The 17,248-nt window shown below is 37.8% G+C and overlaps 1 protein-coding gene and 1 non-coding gene across 2 annotated transcripts; both read right to left on the bottom strand.

The window, feature by feature from the left end:
• Positions 1–433: 433 nt before the first annotated feature.
• LOC115627372 lies at positions 434–2,169 on the bottom strand. Its single transcript, XM_030523024.1, has 2 exons — positions 2,164–2,169; positions 434–2,068 (listed from the first exon to the last, which is right to left on the bottom strand). The coding sequence occupies exons 1-2, from the start codon at positions 2,167–2,169 to the stop codon at positions 434–436; spliced, it is 1,641 nt and encodes a 546-aa protein (XP_030378884.1).
• A 12,227-nt stretch (positions 2,170–14,396) lies between these two features.
• On the bottom strand, positions 14,397–14,468 carry Trnaa-ugc. Its single transcript has one exon. It is a non-coding gene; the product is annotated as a tRNA-Ala (tRNA).
• Positions 14,469–17,248: the final 2,780 nt, after the last annotated feature.

The raw sequence follows: 17,248 nt of genomic DNA on the forward strand, positions 1-17,248 counted from the left end.
GACATTTTAACAATTTTTGAAATCTTATCTTAAAGAATATAAAAACTTGCTTCTATAAGCCAGAGAATACAGAGAATAAATTTCCTGAATGTGGAAAAAATTCGTTGATAAGAATTGTTCTTCTGAATATTAAGTAGTGGATCCATTTCCATTGGAAAATAGGGCCGCTGAGATGTTAATGAAGAAGTTAGTCAGCTTGAAAAGCACGGGTTTATTAAAGATCTGATCTATATGTAAGCCCTAGTCGATTCTGTGATGTCTATCTGAACACAAGCAAACTGCTCTCCCCATCTATATCATTATATCTTAAGACCACTAAGTATTTACTTAAAAGAAATTCAAAGCTTTATTTGGAAAAGCACAAAGAAAAAAAAAAAAAATTGGACGAAAGTGATGTAGTTGTGTATAAAAAATGAATAGTTTATGTGACTACTTAATAAATATAACCACCATTTGGCGCATACTGAGTGCCATAGCCGGAACGGGCACGGGCGCCAGCAGCGACACCAGTAGCTGTGTAGGTAGTGGCCCGCTGGGAGCCCAGCAGGTGAGCGGGTGTGTATGTGTTGCGTCCAATGGCGATGGGGACATGGGTGTCTGCATTGAACTCCTCGATGCCATTGGAGCGTGGCTCCACATAACCGACAACGGGCTCCACATCAACCTGCACCTGAGTCTGGCTCTGTTGCTGAACGTGCGAGCGCTGATAATTGTAATGAGCAATGCGATCAGCCTCGGGTATGAATTGTTCGGGTGTCTGGGTATTGGCACCAATGGCAACTGGCACCGTCTGTTGACCACCACTGAAGGAACGTCCGGAGTAGGAGACATGTTGTTGGTGGGTAACGACGGGAGCCACCCGTGTACTGGCCACATGAGCGGTGCTTAAGCCTCTGCCTTGAACATAGGCGGGCACCAACTCTGCCGGCTGATAGCTATGAACCTCAGAGCCTGGAACAACCACCCGAGCGGACTTTGCAACCAAGGCACTTGTCTGATCGCCTGCCTCTACCGTCTCAGCCACTGTGGGTGCAACTAAAGCCACATCCACGGTGGTTTCCTGAACGCCACTGGTCTGGTATTGTCTGGGTGTATAGGTGTTGGCTTGTGTTTCCACTCCACCCTCCGCCTCCACTGGAGCAACTAAAGCAACATTCACGTTCCTTTGTTCGACGACAGAGGTCTGGTACTGCTGGGGTGTATCGGTGTTGACATCCACTGGTTGATAGCTATGAGTCTCAGAGCCTGGAACAACTGCTTGGGCGGACTTGGCAACGAAAGCACCAGACTGTTGGCCCTCCACTTGAGAAACAGCCTCTACGGGCGCAACTAGTGCAGCATCCACGGCTCCTTGTTCAACTGCAGAGCTCTGGACCTGAGTTACGGTGCGTTGCAAGTTGGTAGGAACCAGGTTAGCTGGCTGATAGCTGCTGGAATCGCTGCCAGGAATGACTTCCTGTGTATTCTCGACTGCGGCGGTACGCGCCTGTATCTGCTCGGGTATTAAGTTCTGGGGCTGATAACTGTGCTCTTCAGAACCGGGCACTACTTCGGCCACCGAGTTGCCAGCCTGGCCGTACTGCTGAGTGACCGTCGACCTTCCGGCACCGTTGACATAAGCATAGTGCGCCTGACGATCGGCCTCAGGAATGAACTGCTCCGGTGTGTGGGTGTTGGCGCCAATGTTGAAGGACTCTCCGCTATTCTCCACCTGTGTGCCAACAGTGCGCCCTTGACCTTGTAGATGGGCGGGGGTGTAGCTGCTCGCGTCGCCACCGGGCACGACTTCAGACTGTAGATTGGCTGGGGTGTAGCTGCTCGCGTCGCCACCGGGCACGACTTCGGACTGTACATCAGCGGTTCTCAGCTCTGCCGGCTGATAGCTGCTCTCATGGCCACCAGGCACGACTTCGCCCTCAGCTGCCACCTGTCCGCTTGCTTGCGAACGTAAGTGCTGCGGTATCAGATGTTCCGGCTGATAGCTTGAGGAATCACCACCGGGAAGGCCCAGGTGGCTGACATCGGCGTTCGCCAAAGAGACGAGAGCCAATGCAATGAAATAAAATTGCTGCCGAGACAAAGGAACAATCGGACAGACGACATTCAAACGATTAATTTGTGAATTTTTCGAGGGCTGACTTTTGTTGTGTTGCTAGAACTTACCACCATGTTGGCCTTAGATTTGTTTACAGTATCTCGAGACTGTGCTGTCAACCAGTTTATGCTCCGTGCTGGTCTGTTGGCGGCTACCAAGATGTTTTAACTTTTATACTCCAAACGCTTAATGGTTAAGTCGCAATGTTGTCAACTGTTTTGATTTTTCGTCGAACAGCCTCAGAGCCTATGCTAATTGGCGGATATTTTGTTTTGGTTCTGGCTCTATGAATACGAATACGATAGATGTCATTGATGAAAACAAAGTATCGCCAAGCATCATAACGTCCAATCGACTTGATTAGAACATCTCCGGCCCGCCTGCACCATCTAGCTGTCCATCCAAAGCCAATTGTGAAACCTTTCCAATGCCATTAATTAGTCGCGACGACTTTGCATTCTTTAGTTACTATTATGCTTTACTCATTTCTTCGACTGCTTCAAAATTAAAAAATTAGCGCCTTAGATCTTTATGTTCATCATAAGAATCGGCGCCAAACTGACCTTAGAGAGTCAGTATTGCTTCCAAACAAATGACATAACTTGCAAAAAAATAAAACTGAAATGTCTAGACCGAATGTGAATGTAACTGTATTTCTTTAAATCATATTAGCACGAATGTCAAATCCATTGAAATTCAAACACCGCATTTCTTTATTTGTTGTTGACTTTCCATTATGTTTTGTCCATGCTTAGCATAACAAAAGAGCCAATGAACAGGACTGTGGTCTTAAAATAGAACTTGTCTGCTGTCAATATTCCCTATTTACGACTAGATACCCTGTACTCGAAGGCTATACTAGAATGCCTAACAAATTTCATGATCTATATGATAAGTATGACGAGACGTTCGTGTGTCCGTCTGTATGAACATCTATAACTTTTGAACTGTTTCAACTGAGGTCACCAAAATTGGCATGTGGACTTGTCTTATTCATATGCAATTCTACCCATATACACTATCGCTATTTTATATGGCTGGTATAGGAACGGTAGCTTTTTAAAACACTCTTAGTAGGATACCCTTATTGTTAACTTTAATTATTTGTTTAGTCGTACTCGTACATAGTGCCTCTTCATTAAAAATAAGGTTTGATACAAATCGGTTCACTATATCATATAGCTGCCAAAGGAACAATTGGTACAACAAAGTTGAATTTTGGTTGAGTGGCTGTGGTGGGGAATTCAAGAGTCGGGCTGGCACGACTTTAATGTTCCACTAGTTTATTGCTGTTGTAAACAATCTTGTCGTCGCGCTATTTTTTTTGGGAGAACATAAAATTTGTTTTGGCTCAGACAGATTTCATATTCAAATTGAATCGAATAGTGGAAAATTTTTGGTTGCCATCGTTGATTTAATTTTAAGAAAAGAACAAATAACATTTGCGAGCTAGTATGTAAAAGGTATGTATGTAAAAGGTTCATGAATTCAGTTAGTGAAATTGTGGGATAATGCACTTTTCTGAAACATCAGAATCAAATAAAAAAATCTTTTAAGAGCTCTCAAAATAGGGTACTTACAAAGAACAGAAATTATAAAATAAATTGTAATTCTATTACAAATAAGAATAATCAAATTATTTACAAATAAATTTGAAATATTAAAAATAATAAGAATTGCTGTGATCAGACAAGCGAATAGTTTGGACAGGGGAGGCTTTGAAAACTAATCCCAAAAAAAGCAAATATCCATATCTTTGAATTGAATTCTTATTGATTTTAGTTGAAGACAGAGAATCAAATAATTTGGCAAGAATTGTCTGCTAGTTTTTATATAGGCTTTGAAAACTAATACCACAAAAGTTTTTTATAGCAAAAAATCATATCTCTGCGAGAATTCTTATTGGTTTTAAATGAAGTAACATTATATTCATTAAATACTCTACAATACAGCAACTTTCTGCTCAAATCATTTGCTTGGCTGACTCTTTAGTAACCAATTATAAATGTGTCCACTTTATTAATAGACTAGCTCGATTTGTTGTTGTTAGTTCACATACAAATTATTATTATTGATGGCTACTCGGCTGGTACTTCCCAGAATGTTCGAGTTCGCCAATCTGTGAATAATTAGTGCCATGATATAGGCTCGATGGTTATAAATTAATATTATTAACATATTGTGTTTTTTTTTTTGCTATAGTCGTAAGAATAGATTTGTATTAGTTTTAGTAATTGTTGCTAATGCTATTATGTGTGTTTGTTAGAACACATAACATTTTTGGGAGGGGAGAAAGGACGGTCAGCTGCCCATCTCTAGAAGGAGAACCAAACAAAAAATGTTGCATTAATAATTGAAAAATTATTAAGCACAGCACCGCCTTCAGCAAAAATAAAATAAAATATAGCCTTAATGTTTAAGCTCAGATTTTGTTGACCCTGTAGTCCTAGTCTAAACGCAGGGGGGCTATTAATTCTGTGAAAGCTTTCGTAAAAAAACAACATAAAAATATATTCATATGCTTGTATTATTGTTTTGTTCTTTTGTATTTGCATCTGGTCCAAAACGCGTCATCGAGCGTTAGGCATAAAATTGAGAATTTTATGTTCATTTATTTATAGAACAAGTGGAAAAGCTAAAGTCGGGTGTCCCGACTTTGAAATACTCTGTACATATGTGTAGAATAATTATGCATGTCTATGCATGTCTACGCGTGTCTGTGTGTGTTTGTATATGTCTTGTGTGTCTGTGCAAAGCAGCTACAACAACAGCTGCGGGCACGGCTTGGCTATAACTTCCCGTTAAATCGGCCTATCATAATGAAACTTGGCATACGGGCTCATAATCACTGACTGGAGGTATTTTCTGAATGAAAAATTCCTAGAAATACAGGATGTATGAACAGTCAGTGATTATGGGTGAGAGGGCGGAGGAAGGGAAATTCCAAAATACACATTTTCTACGAGATATAGACGATTATACGAACGGAGATAACGGGTAAAATAAAAAAAAAATAAAACAAACTCGTATAGCGTACACACATAAGGTATCTTTGTGCAAAATGTGGCGTCTCCAGTTCTTATAGTCTCTGAAATCGAGGGGTTCATACGGACAGATGGACAGACATAGATCGACTTCAGCATGACAAGAATGCTGATCAAGAAGCCTCCTTCTGCCTGTTACATTTTTCAGTTCGCAAACCCAATATACTCTTGTACATTTTATGTACAGAGTATAAAAATTTACATTGTAGACGTATGGACGATGGCTGATTTGATTATTAAATCCATTAGGCCCATTTGAAAGAATAGAAAAGAGACGATTAAATAAAACTATGCCTCTACTGATGACAAACATCTTTGTTTGTTTTGTATTCTTGAATATGAATTTTAAGGCGGACTGAGAAGACGCCCCATGTGGCCGATTTTATTTGTTTTGGCAAGTCTTTAGTTTTGTTCTTTATTTCTTTCTTTCGACATTCTCTATTACCCGTATTTGGAATAAATTTGTATTTTTTTAGTTTAGGCTTTTGTCCGTTGTTTTGCAATCATTAATCGGCAATTAAAACAAGAGTTGGGGATTCAAAGACCTTTTACGAGCCTAAACCAGTTACCCTTTTTTGATTTTGATGTTCAAGGGCGCGCCAAATTGTAAAATATGCACGAGAGGGGATACACATTTTTATTTACTTGTTCAAGATGGATATGCTGGAAATAATTTGTTATGGCAACCATACACTAATAAAGTGTTTTTGTGTTTTCTAAGTTGTATGTAAAATAAATTAATGCAAGTCCGAAATCAAGTCAAAGCGGTTAGTTGAAAGCCACAAAAGCAGCAACAACCAAATTAACGAAACAAGATTTATGTATGAACAATGTTGCTTTTGACACATGTTAGCCAGATAGTTAGATAGATAGATAGATACACACACACATATTGGTCAGCTAGTCAGTCTTGCCAAAATAAGGGAAGTCGGTTCATCTCGTTGATTGACTTCCAGAAACAAGACCAGTTCTACAGACTACTACTCCGGCCAGCAATCATCTTTCAACGTAAAGAACATGTTGTGTCACACCCAGCGACCAGCCCGTGAACGATTTTTAATGCTCTTAACGCAGCTCGGAGACTCTCGAGCAATGCCAGCTGCTTGCCCTTGCCATCTGACTAGTAGGCAATTATTAAAATAATGCTCAAAGACTACTACTCACTAATTGTCAGCTGACAATGAAAAGTGCGTGACACCGCTGGAACGACTTACTTATTAAATAAAATGTAAAAATATGGTCGAAATATCTGCTTTTAGTTTTCAAAATAATCTTTTTCTTTGGGCAAAATATTTGTCTTCTGTATGACATTCTCAAAATTTTTACAAGTAAATTCTATCAGGGCTTGTAGGCTGTAAAATCGGCCGTAGAATCAAATGAAAAGTTAAACATGCAACTGGGAAAATTATGAGATATGTATGAGCCTGATAAACAAAAAGTAAAAACAATAAAAAGAAGTTGCAAACTCAATTCTAATTAAGAACTAGTTAGATTATTTAAGAAAAAAGGCAAGCTTGCAAACAATTTGTGGTCGATTTAATAGTAAGTGCATCAAATTTGACCCGCAAGTGGGGAAACTGCGGTGGGGAAAGTGCGGGCTGATGCGTAAATGCTTACCAAACTTTTCAAAATATGTATTCCTGAAAATAAGCCAACTTAAGGCTTTTCTCCCTCCAAAATAATCAGATTAAAATACACTCTAAGACAGCAGCTATGCCTATGGAACAACGACTAAGTAAAACATTGATATCTAGTGGGGTCTGTCTTTCTGGACGTCTTGAAGGCCTAGTAAGATGGAATTTTTAATACAGTTCTTCTGTATTTGTGTGTTTAGCTGCAAATGCTTGTTTTTCATTTTTTTTAAAAGGTATTTTGTATTACAGTTTCAAATCAAAGATGAATTTGTTAGCAATTTCAGTAGAATTAGCAAACAAAGTGAATTTTAAGCTTCTCCTAAGTCGAGAGAAATTTGTATTGTTGTAAGAGCAAACAATTGAAGAGGTTCGAAACGAATTTCAACAACTTACGTATGAATAAGTATATATTCACAAATCGATTAAAATTAATGTTTATTATGGCACCTGTGATTCAGAATGCCGCTTAACCATTGTGTTATTCAAATTTTCTCACAATATCATGTGGCAGCAGCTTCTCTTTTGAACGACCTTATAAAGCATATTCGCGTAACATTTATGGCTTTCCATGCATTTTTTTCCATAGAGTTTTGTTCATTGAACTTGAAAAGCAAACAGCTATAATAGAAATTCGAAACTAGTTTAAAACGATGTTGACTCTATATTGACAAATCTGCATAATAAATCAATTAAAATTAAATATCTTAGAGCTAATGCCATAAAAGGTGAATATAAATCGTGGCAGCAGAACTTGTTGCCTCCCAGATGTCATAAATTATCGATCATGCATTCATTTCATACTTGAATATTGACTCTTCAGCATTTTAAGCAGCGCTCTGTGCAACTTTTACTTTCGATTTACAATTCATTTCTGATGATTTCGCATTTTCCTCGAACCGTCGAATTGAATTGATTGTTGGTATTAGATCAGTGTTAGCCCTCGGGCGTTATGAGTATATGGCTAACAGAGAGAGATAAAGAGAGAGAGAGGCAGAGACAGAGAGAGAGAGAGAGCTGTTTCTTTTTCTGCTTCTGCTTCTGTAGGCCGAACGCATTTTGTTTGCTTTTGCTTCGGTTTTATTTATTTATTATTTTTTCTGCTCCAGCCTCAAAAAGCTTTTGACATGCGCGTGCAACGCCGTTGAGGTCAAAACAAAAAGCAAAGCACTGAAATATTGCGGAAAAATGCGACAAATTATTTATGCTGACAGCCACCACAAGTCATACTCGTAGCTAAAGCTATAGCGGCCATATAGTCGCTTCGACTTAACTCTAAATTTGTCATATTAGCCACAGCGCAGCTCATGTTTAAACTTAAAATAAGGAAACACAATGCGTTTGTTAGCCAACTTAAGGAGTGTTTGAGTGTGTGCGTGTGTGTGTGCGTGCGTGTGGCTCAACAACTTGCAACTGCAGCAGCCAACAAAGCAAACACAACACAAAACAACAACAACAATGACAACGACAACGACAACAATAACAACAGCCACCTTCGACAACTTTAATAACATTGCAAATTGCATGCTTATGGCAAATAGGCGAGAGTATTACAAAATGGTTCCAGTATTTGCCATGTGTTGCAAGTTGCTGCAGAGCCACAGCCAAAGAGCCACCGTCACCGCCACCGCCAGCGCCACCGTGAATGGCTTTGACGCTGCCAGCGTGAAGACCCATTGCCTTAGTCTTTTAAGCACGCCACATTGTGGAGGTTTGGCTTCTCGTTTGCAGCACATTTCCAATTCTTTTCAAGAAATTAAAAAAATATTCTCCTTTAAGATTAACTAAATGAACCTTTAGAAGAATTCCAGCAGTTGATTTATTTTAAATTACTGTTTTGTATTTGTATTGTATTTTGTATTTCAGACAAATCTCTCATCATAATCGATAATGGCCCAACTCTCCTAAAGTCACGTTGTCTGGCAATGCTCTTTGATCTGGCTGGGCTACGCCTGAAATAGTCATAAACGGAGCATCCAAAGCATTTGCCGATCGGCTCATCGGCTTACTTAGTCCAGCCCGGGTCTGGATGGTCCAAGCTTGTCTCAAGCACTTCCCATTAACTTTATGTTATATAGAGGTATATGAGACCTAAAATATTGGAGACATCATGTTTCTGGAGCATATATGATCAGCATGTCCAGCCAAACCTGGTATGTAGACTTGTCTAATCTATATATAGCCATGGGACAGTTCGGTGGCGAAAACATTCTTTGTATGATAACTATTTCTGTTTATAAAGTTTCGCAGTTTCGCAGTTTCGTATTTATTAGTTTTAAGCAAACCTTCATAATAACTATCTGATCTATATCATATAGCTGTCATAGCACAGATATTACACTTCCTTTAGAGGGTACGTAGCACGATGCAACATGACATGAAGATGTAATTGCTAATATATACCAAATTAGACTAATGAGAAGTTTGGGGATGTGAGAAGAACTTGATCTTTCTCGGAGTTGCGAGAGCCCTATATTTTTATACTCGTATTTGAACATTCACTGCCATTAGAAATGTTGCAAAAATATATGCTTAATATTCACATTTATAAGTGTAATGTATTTTATCCGTTTAAGTATATATTTATACGATCACAGCAATACTATTAAACAGGCATGACAAAAATTAATCAAAAATAATATTGAATATGCATAGAACCTATTATTTATGGGTATACAAAAGTAAATCTGTTCAGAGTAATATTGACTAATATTATGGACTACCTTGTTTTGTCCAAAAGATTATCCCCTAGACCTAATTATGATATAGTACGATAATATAAAACTCCAAGCAAACTCTATATTAAAATATTTTCTTGAATGTACAAGTACAACTTTTTTGTCAAAAGATTATCCCCTAGACCTTATTATGATATAGTACGATAATATAAAACTCCAAGCAAAAATAAAATAAAATAAAATATTTTCTTGAGTGTACAAGTACAACATACTTGTATTTAACAGCTTTTTTTGATTCGCAATTCATTTGTACTGTTGATTCATCCTAAGAATTACGTCTACTAATCAGCACTGAACTTTAAATGCATCCATCATGTATGAAACTTCGATGAGAAGCGCCTAGAACGGCCTCGATTTTGTCACACATCTTAAGATCAGTGCCAACAACCAACAACTTGCTCCGCTTCATGTGTAACAAATAAATATTGCAACTTCTTTGCATCTGCAAGCCATTTGACGACCGATCGGCATTGGTTTTAAATGTTAGTTCAGTAGTCAGTACAAACGTTAAAAAAAAAAAACCAGAAATAATCAGCAAGGCAAAAGCACGTGTATGCTTTAAAAAAGATGTCAAATGCTGCCTTGGGACTTGAAGTGAAGCTTAATACCCTTCACTGCCTTTGAAAAAACAAAAAAAAATGTTTAAAGATTAAAGACTAATTTTTTGCCATCTCTTTACTTATAGATTGCTTCTGCTTAACGCCTTACTTTCTTTTTTCATCTTACTTATTACGTTTCTCAATAGTTATATGAATCGATTGAACTGTGAATTCAAATGTCACAATAGCAAGAAAAACAAAATTGAAGTTAGATAAAAAAAATAAAAGAAAAGTAAAACACAAATGCGTTTGTCCATTTGTCCAACTTTCTTTCGGCTTGATCGTCTATATCTTTTCAGCGATAATAGCTAGATTTAAGCCATTCCCAAACCACGTTCATTACAAACCATTTACTATATTCTCTATACTTTTGAAAATCGAGTGAATACATTATTGCGGTTAGTGTCGTTGAATCTAACCATATACCCTTCCGCTTCAAGTGCAGGGCACATGGCAGTAGTCGATGAGTGTGCGAACAGGTAAATGGTAGGTAGTCGGGTTGGCTGATCTGTGCGAGCATGTAGGTAGTAGTTGCTACAGCATTTGAAGTGCGTTTAATTTGATGTGCAAACATTGAAACGGAAAGTTGCTTGGCAACCGCCTTAATTGATGAACGCCAAAGTGGCTGCGATTGACTTACAGCCACCACCATCATCATTAACATAATCATTATCTGATCTTCATCTTCATCATCATCCTCATCCTCATCGAGTGTGGCCCAGATGTTAATGCGCTAGAAACGACAGAGATGGATGGGAGGCGAACGAATGGATGTACGGCTGAAGAGGGCGGGGTGGGGGATATCTATACGAGCATTTGCCATATTGCTGACAATATGTCGAACATACTGTTCACAGTTTGACCCAAAAGTGAAGAGTCTTTCAAGGTTTGTGCGTGCCATGAACATACTTGTATGTATATACGAGTACGCCGTTCCGAACAATTGCGGTTGTATAGTATTTTAATCACACTCTTGTGTCCATTCAGAGCTGATTTCTTAGCCTCTATTAACTTGCAGTTTTGAGCTGCTTTCGTTACGCTGCAAAATTTGTTCAATTTATTTATTTTTTTGTTGCTTTATGCGGACACACAAATCGTTTCCTAATTTGTTTTTATTTATATTTAGCTGCCGTTGACCACAAAAGTTTGCCAAATTGTGTGTCTGGCCGTGGTTTCTGCACAAGGTCGCACCATAGGCCTGGCTCCCACAATGACCAGCCTAACAAATGATTGTTCAAATTGTCACTGTAGATGATTTGCTCATTACATGCACACCATGCTGGAACATGGGGGATGTACATACAAGTATGTAATACCTACAAAATATATTCGTGTTTGCCAATCTGTGCCCTTGTTTGTCTGTATGAACTAAGTAGTATCAGCAATTATAATAGCTAAAGCAACCCCACTTGGTGTGCTCATTCAATCACGCTATAATGTAACTTCCATGAAAATTTTATGCAGAATGGAAAAGCTTTAAAGAAGTGAAGACTTCCAGGGAGCACAGACTAACACCGCTCTACTACTTGTAAATAATGAATGGGGGTGGACTTTAAGAAGACATATTCGAATAAAAATGACTACATTGCTTCTACAATTTAGATACCGGATTAAAAGGCTTAGCCCATTTGTCATATCTCCTTAATTGGACTGAAGTATAAACAAATTGTGAAGCTGATTCATAGACCATTCTTTCTATTTATAAGTTTGTTTATTTTGCATTTTTGGCTGCTGACAACATAAATATTTGCTGCTGTCAGCTTTGACATTTTCAGGAATTTTGTTTTCGAAAGCAAACTATCGTCGAAAAATCGGGTTTTGAAAAAAAAAAAAACAATAAAAATGGAACTACCCTGATTTTTTTACCGTTAACGTGTTTTGATTTTAGAATTTTAGCATATTTTTTTTTTGTATTATGCAGTTTGTCAATTAACCGGTTCGTCATTTTATTGTTGATCCATCTAGTAGACAACAAAATCAATAGAACATCTTTCTTACTACTTAATTAAGCCGCAAGCCGAAATGATGGATCTCAATCTGTTGGGCTATAATTAGATAAAAAAGAAGCCAATAATTTGGTTTTTTAAAAAAAAAAAAAAAGAACTCAGAAATGTAAGCGCAAGCAAGACTTGTAAAGTAATAATTTCAGCTTTGAAACGACTAACACTTGAACGATGTATTTTAATTATACATATGTATTAATTAGCAAGCTGACGTTTGTTGGTGTCAATGCCTCTCTCTCTCTCTCTCTCTCTCTCTCTCTGTCCCACTTAGGAACAGTGTAAGCTAAAAGTAAGCAACCTTTGAGAGCCATTGTTGAACAAATAAATGTCTAGTACTCCTCAATTGAATGTGAAGGAAGGGAAGGAACAACTATTTCCTCGCCTAAAGTACTCAACAAAATCTATATATTCGGAAGATAATGCTGACTAAACCGTTTAAGCAGTGTTTCCCGTTTTCGTTGACGCTGTTCCAGTGTCCATGAAAAAAAGGTTTACTTCTTAGAAAACAATTACAAATTCTCAGAAAAGGGTGTTTACGGATATGTTGTTATTTTCCGCAATTCCGACTTGATTTGTCTTCCAATATCAAATATATGATAAAGTTTTAGAAGCGTTCAAATTTTCGTTGATAAACAATTTTGGCAAAGTGTGAACTCCTTGGCTGCTCGAAGAATAGAACAATGGCACATTAAAAAGTGTGCCCATGATAACACAATCGATGAAAATGTAAATCTTTAAAGATCAAACAAATATTAAGTTATTTTTCAAACTCGCCAAAACTTGTTGATAATTATTTATCTCGATTCAGGAATGATCCTATTTATTAAGCCTAATAAAGCCAAAATCAAATATAAATTCATTATTATAAACGAAAAAAAAAATCGTATTTAAATCAACCATTTTATGCTTGCATTTCTTGACTTCGAGTGACTGATTCTAAAAGTGTTAAATAGTTATTTTTCCATTGGATATAGTAGATCGATGAACGCATTCAGTTATAATTCACAACAGAAATAATTATGCTTTGGAGTGTCATCAACCAGCATGTAGTATTCGTATTTGGACAAAACGGCTTAGCAGTTCCAGGTAATCCATGATGTCGATAAAAATACAATTCAGTGAGTGCTGTTGAGTGACTTTATTTTGCATAATAAAGCCATCAGCATACAGTATGTTTCAGTTCAGTTGACATCTTCAATGAATTCTGATGTGGATGGATGCTGATGGTTCTGGTTCTGGTTCTCAGGCGGGTCGTCCAAACTAGTTTCCAGCTTTCAGTTTTCAAGTTGCGCATTCGCAGCTGGTGAATGAAATCAGCTCTATTTAATTTGTATTTGCGAATTTGTTATTGTTGCTTGCAGTTACAAAATATATTTCCAGTTTGCGATTTTATAGTTTCGATTTGCAAACAACAAATGATTGGGAAATCGCCCGACTATCTAAACATATATGCTGCTCGTACTATATAGCCATTGGAATTAATTAATGGCTCAAATATCGTCACCGGTTTGATTGACATGATTAGCAGCAGTTAAGATAGTGGCGCGAAATGCCACCAATTTGTCAATCATTTGATGGTCAAAATTCTGCTTCAGCTTTTGGGCGTTGGCTTTTCTTTCCGTTTTCAGAGCCGATGCAGTCTTTTGATGGAGTTGACCAATTTAGGCTTAAAATAAATAATACATAAATATGAGCTCTTGATGAGTTGCCTGCGGCGGAAAGCTGCGCTCGTGCCTACTTAGTTTAAATAAATATAGCTTGGATTTATCATTAGCAGCATACGAGTAGAGTAAATCAACTTTCTGGGTGTTCGTTAAATCGTTTGTCTGGGGAATACCGCCTCTTTGTGCGTTTACGTCACGATGCTGCCGACGATTCATCAGTTTCATAAGTTGGCTTAAGCCACTCCACAAGAACTTAAGCATACAAGCAAACAAACATACTACACTATAGTACATGTATGGAACTAATAATAATGTTTAATTTGTTTTTATGCATTGCGACATGATTGGCCTTTGCTAAAAATACTACTCGCAAATTTTGCTTAAATGCCTCAAAAGAGTTACTTAAGCCACTGCTGTCTGGATTGGATGATGATGATGATGATGATGCTTGCCAAAATCGCAACCATATTTGGATTGTACTCGTACTTATAACATAAGAAAAATAATGTTCTAATCGTTTTGCAAAAAATTCCAATACTCGTTTTGACTCATTTAACATTTTTCCGGCATGGATTGTTTGCATAAAATAACGTTTTAGATGACAAAAAAAGAAGTGATTGCTTGGAGATGCCGGGGATTGAACCCGGGGCCTTTCACATGCAAAGCGAACGCTCTACCACTGAGCTACATCCCCATATATAATTCGCCGATTCTCATAGCCAACTTCAAACTCCAGAACTTCATTTTCCACACTAACATATGATGCATTTGCTTCATAAGGTGGGGTGGGGCGGCTTTTCATAGTTTTAGAATAAATCTACCAAATACCAATACCAAATTCCAATAAACCAAATACATAAATACATATGTTTCTATTCATCCGTACACATAAGTGATACATAATTTTAGGGTTGGAGTTACAAAGCAACTGCCCCATTAAGACGAGCATATTTTGAAACTTTTTTCAAAGACGCAAAAGGAAAAGCAAAATTTGCCAATTTTAAAGCAACCTCTCTTAGATTGTCTCTTTGTACTTTGTAGTTAAAGCAAAGACTTAGTTACTTTTCAGCACAAAAGTATGCAACAGTTTCTGTTAAATAACCACAGAGTATCATCAAGTAAACCTTTTAGAGTGGGGTGTTATGAAGCAAGACTTTCTTGATAGGCGGCTTGTGAAGAAATCTCATAAATAATTGTTTAATACATCTGGAACAATTGAATTATTTATTATTCCTATTGAGACAAAAACATCGAGCATATCGTTTATTGTCGTGAAAAAAAGGGTTATTGATATGTCAAAAATTATTGGATAGGATAGTTCTAGGCTTTCTACAAGCACGCGCAATAAAATGCATTATCAAATTTACAAGCTAAACAAAATAGTCTCGCAAAAAGTACATATATTACGTTTCGACTGATATTTGTAGGGTTAAGAAGAAGGCATTGCAGACCCAATATTATGGACACATAAATAAAGTCCTCCTATTTGTTTCCGCTTGCACATCATTTGTCAAGGTTATGCACATGGTTACATTAGAAGAGGCTCCCTTTTCAGAAAGTCACATAGATAGCTTAAATTATTAACCGTTTTTTTTTAATTAAGCAGCATTTACACTCACAATAGAAGGCAGTAACGCATATAGCAGTCACAATAGCATTCGTATTTGCAATTGTGATCTATAGGTACATCTAACAAGCGCAGCCAGTATAGCAGAATGGTAACTGTACCTTTAAAATATGGAATAGAAATTAAAAACATATGTATGTATGTACGTCTTCAAAAAATTTAGAGTCAATAGTTAAAAGTGTCTAATAAAGAATACACAAATAAATGTATATAAATAGAAAATAATAAATAAGCTATCGTACTGAATACCAATAAAAGATTCAAGAGTCAAGGCACATTGCGATTTTAAGTCGTCGCTAAAAATTTTAAATCTTGCTGATCAGAATACAAATATTAAAAAGTATGAAAAACTCACACACAAATAACAACATACCCTCACTCTTTTGAGGGAAGAGTATAGAAATGGTCTTACTCTATGACTTGATTTTATTGGAGCCGCCAATGTGGTATAATAAACTAATTGTAACATTGTGGAGATGCTGACGCATTTAACCCATGTTGCGTAATTATTTTTACGTCAATTGCTTCCGCCAATGCGAATACAATGTGCTTAATGGGTTGTTGATCTCTGGCGTTGTTTACGGCATCTAGTTGTCATCATAACAAGAACAACAACAACAACAACAATAACAAGAGTAACGGCCTTTCACTTTAATTAACAGAAGTACCAGCAGCAGTAAAAACATGTTGCCTACTTTCAGGCGGCCATTAAAAATAAAATGCATATCAAACAAATAACGGCCCATCGTCATCATCATTGCTAGATATCCGCTGCCGCTGCCACAGCCACAGCCGCAGCCATAGACACTGGTCCTGCCACTGCTACGGGCACTGCAATGGCATAAGTAAGGAGCAGCAAAAAGCACTAAAATATTACGAGCACATGTGCCAGTTGAGAGAAGATGAGCCACCAGACCAGCAAGCAGTCTCCAAGTTGCCGAAGAAGCCGAGCAAACCAAGCAATCAAGCAAAATGAGGTGCATTTTTCTTGTTGTCAACTCACTGAACTGTCGCCGTTCTTGCCCTCGACCTCACCCGCTCCTTTACCACCTCCCCACCCCTCACTACAACTAAAAGCACCACCACCCCCATCTCCATCCCCATCCAATCCTACACCAAAACCCTGTCTGTGTAAGCAGGCTGGCCGCAAGGCAAAGTATTACCTAAAATAATCAAAAGCAAAATATCGCATATAATGTGGCTGCTTAGAGAGCAGTTGCCATTGCCGTTGCCTTAAGGCAGCCAGCCAGGCAGTCAGGCAGGCAGTCAGGCAGGCAGGCAGGCAGCTTCTCCGACTGATGGATGACTGCCTGACTGGGTTGCCTTGGCTCGTGTTAATTATTTTGCTAAAATGACAACAGCGCCAGCAACAACAATAATAAAGTACACTGTTTGAAATATGTATATTGACAAATCTGTTGGCTTCTAAAATATTATAGCCGGCTTGTTTGATGCTTAAAGGTATGGTCAGACCGACAAATAATTTCCACAAAACTTTGTCTTTTTTTGATTGTTGTCGAAGGACAATTATTAAATTAGTTGATGTGCCTTGAATAGTGGCATCTTACAAAATACAATATTAAATGGGTCTTCGAGGATTAAAAGTTAGAAGTTATTTGGCAGGCTCTAGTACGAGGTCTGTGATGCTCGCTGTTATCGAGGGGAATCTATGAGAACGTGAAGAAAACTTATAAATATTGTGTAGCGCTTTTAAATATCACTTTTTTACTCTTGATACGCTATTAGTATAACTCAAGAACTTATCTCAAGAAAATTGTGTAAGACTAGTCAGTCAATAGATTGTAGCCACTTGTTAGCTGAACTTTTAAAATGTTCCTATAAATTGA

The sequence above is a fragment of the Scaptodrosophila lebanonensis genome, unplaced genomic scaffold, assembly GCF_003285725.1.
Source record: "Scaptodrosophila lebanonensis strain 11010-0011.00,11010-0021.00 unplaced genomic scaffold, SlebRS2 tig00000092-arrow-pilon, whole genome shotgun sequence".
Classification (NCBI taxonomy): Eukaryota; Metazoa; Arthropoda; class Insecta; order Diptera; family Drosophilidae; genus Scaptodrosophila; species Scaptodrosophila lebanonensis.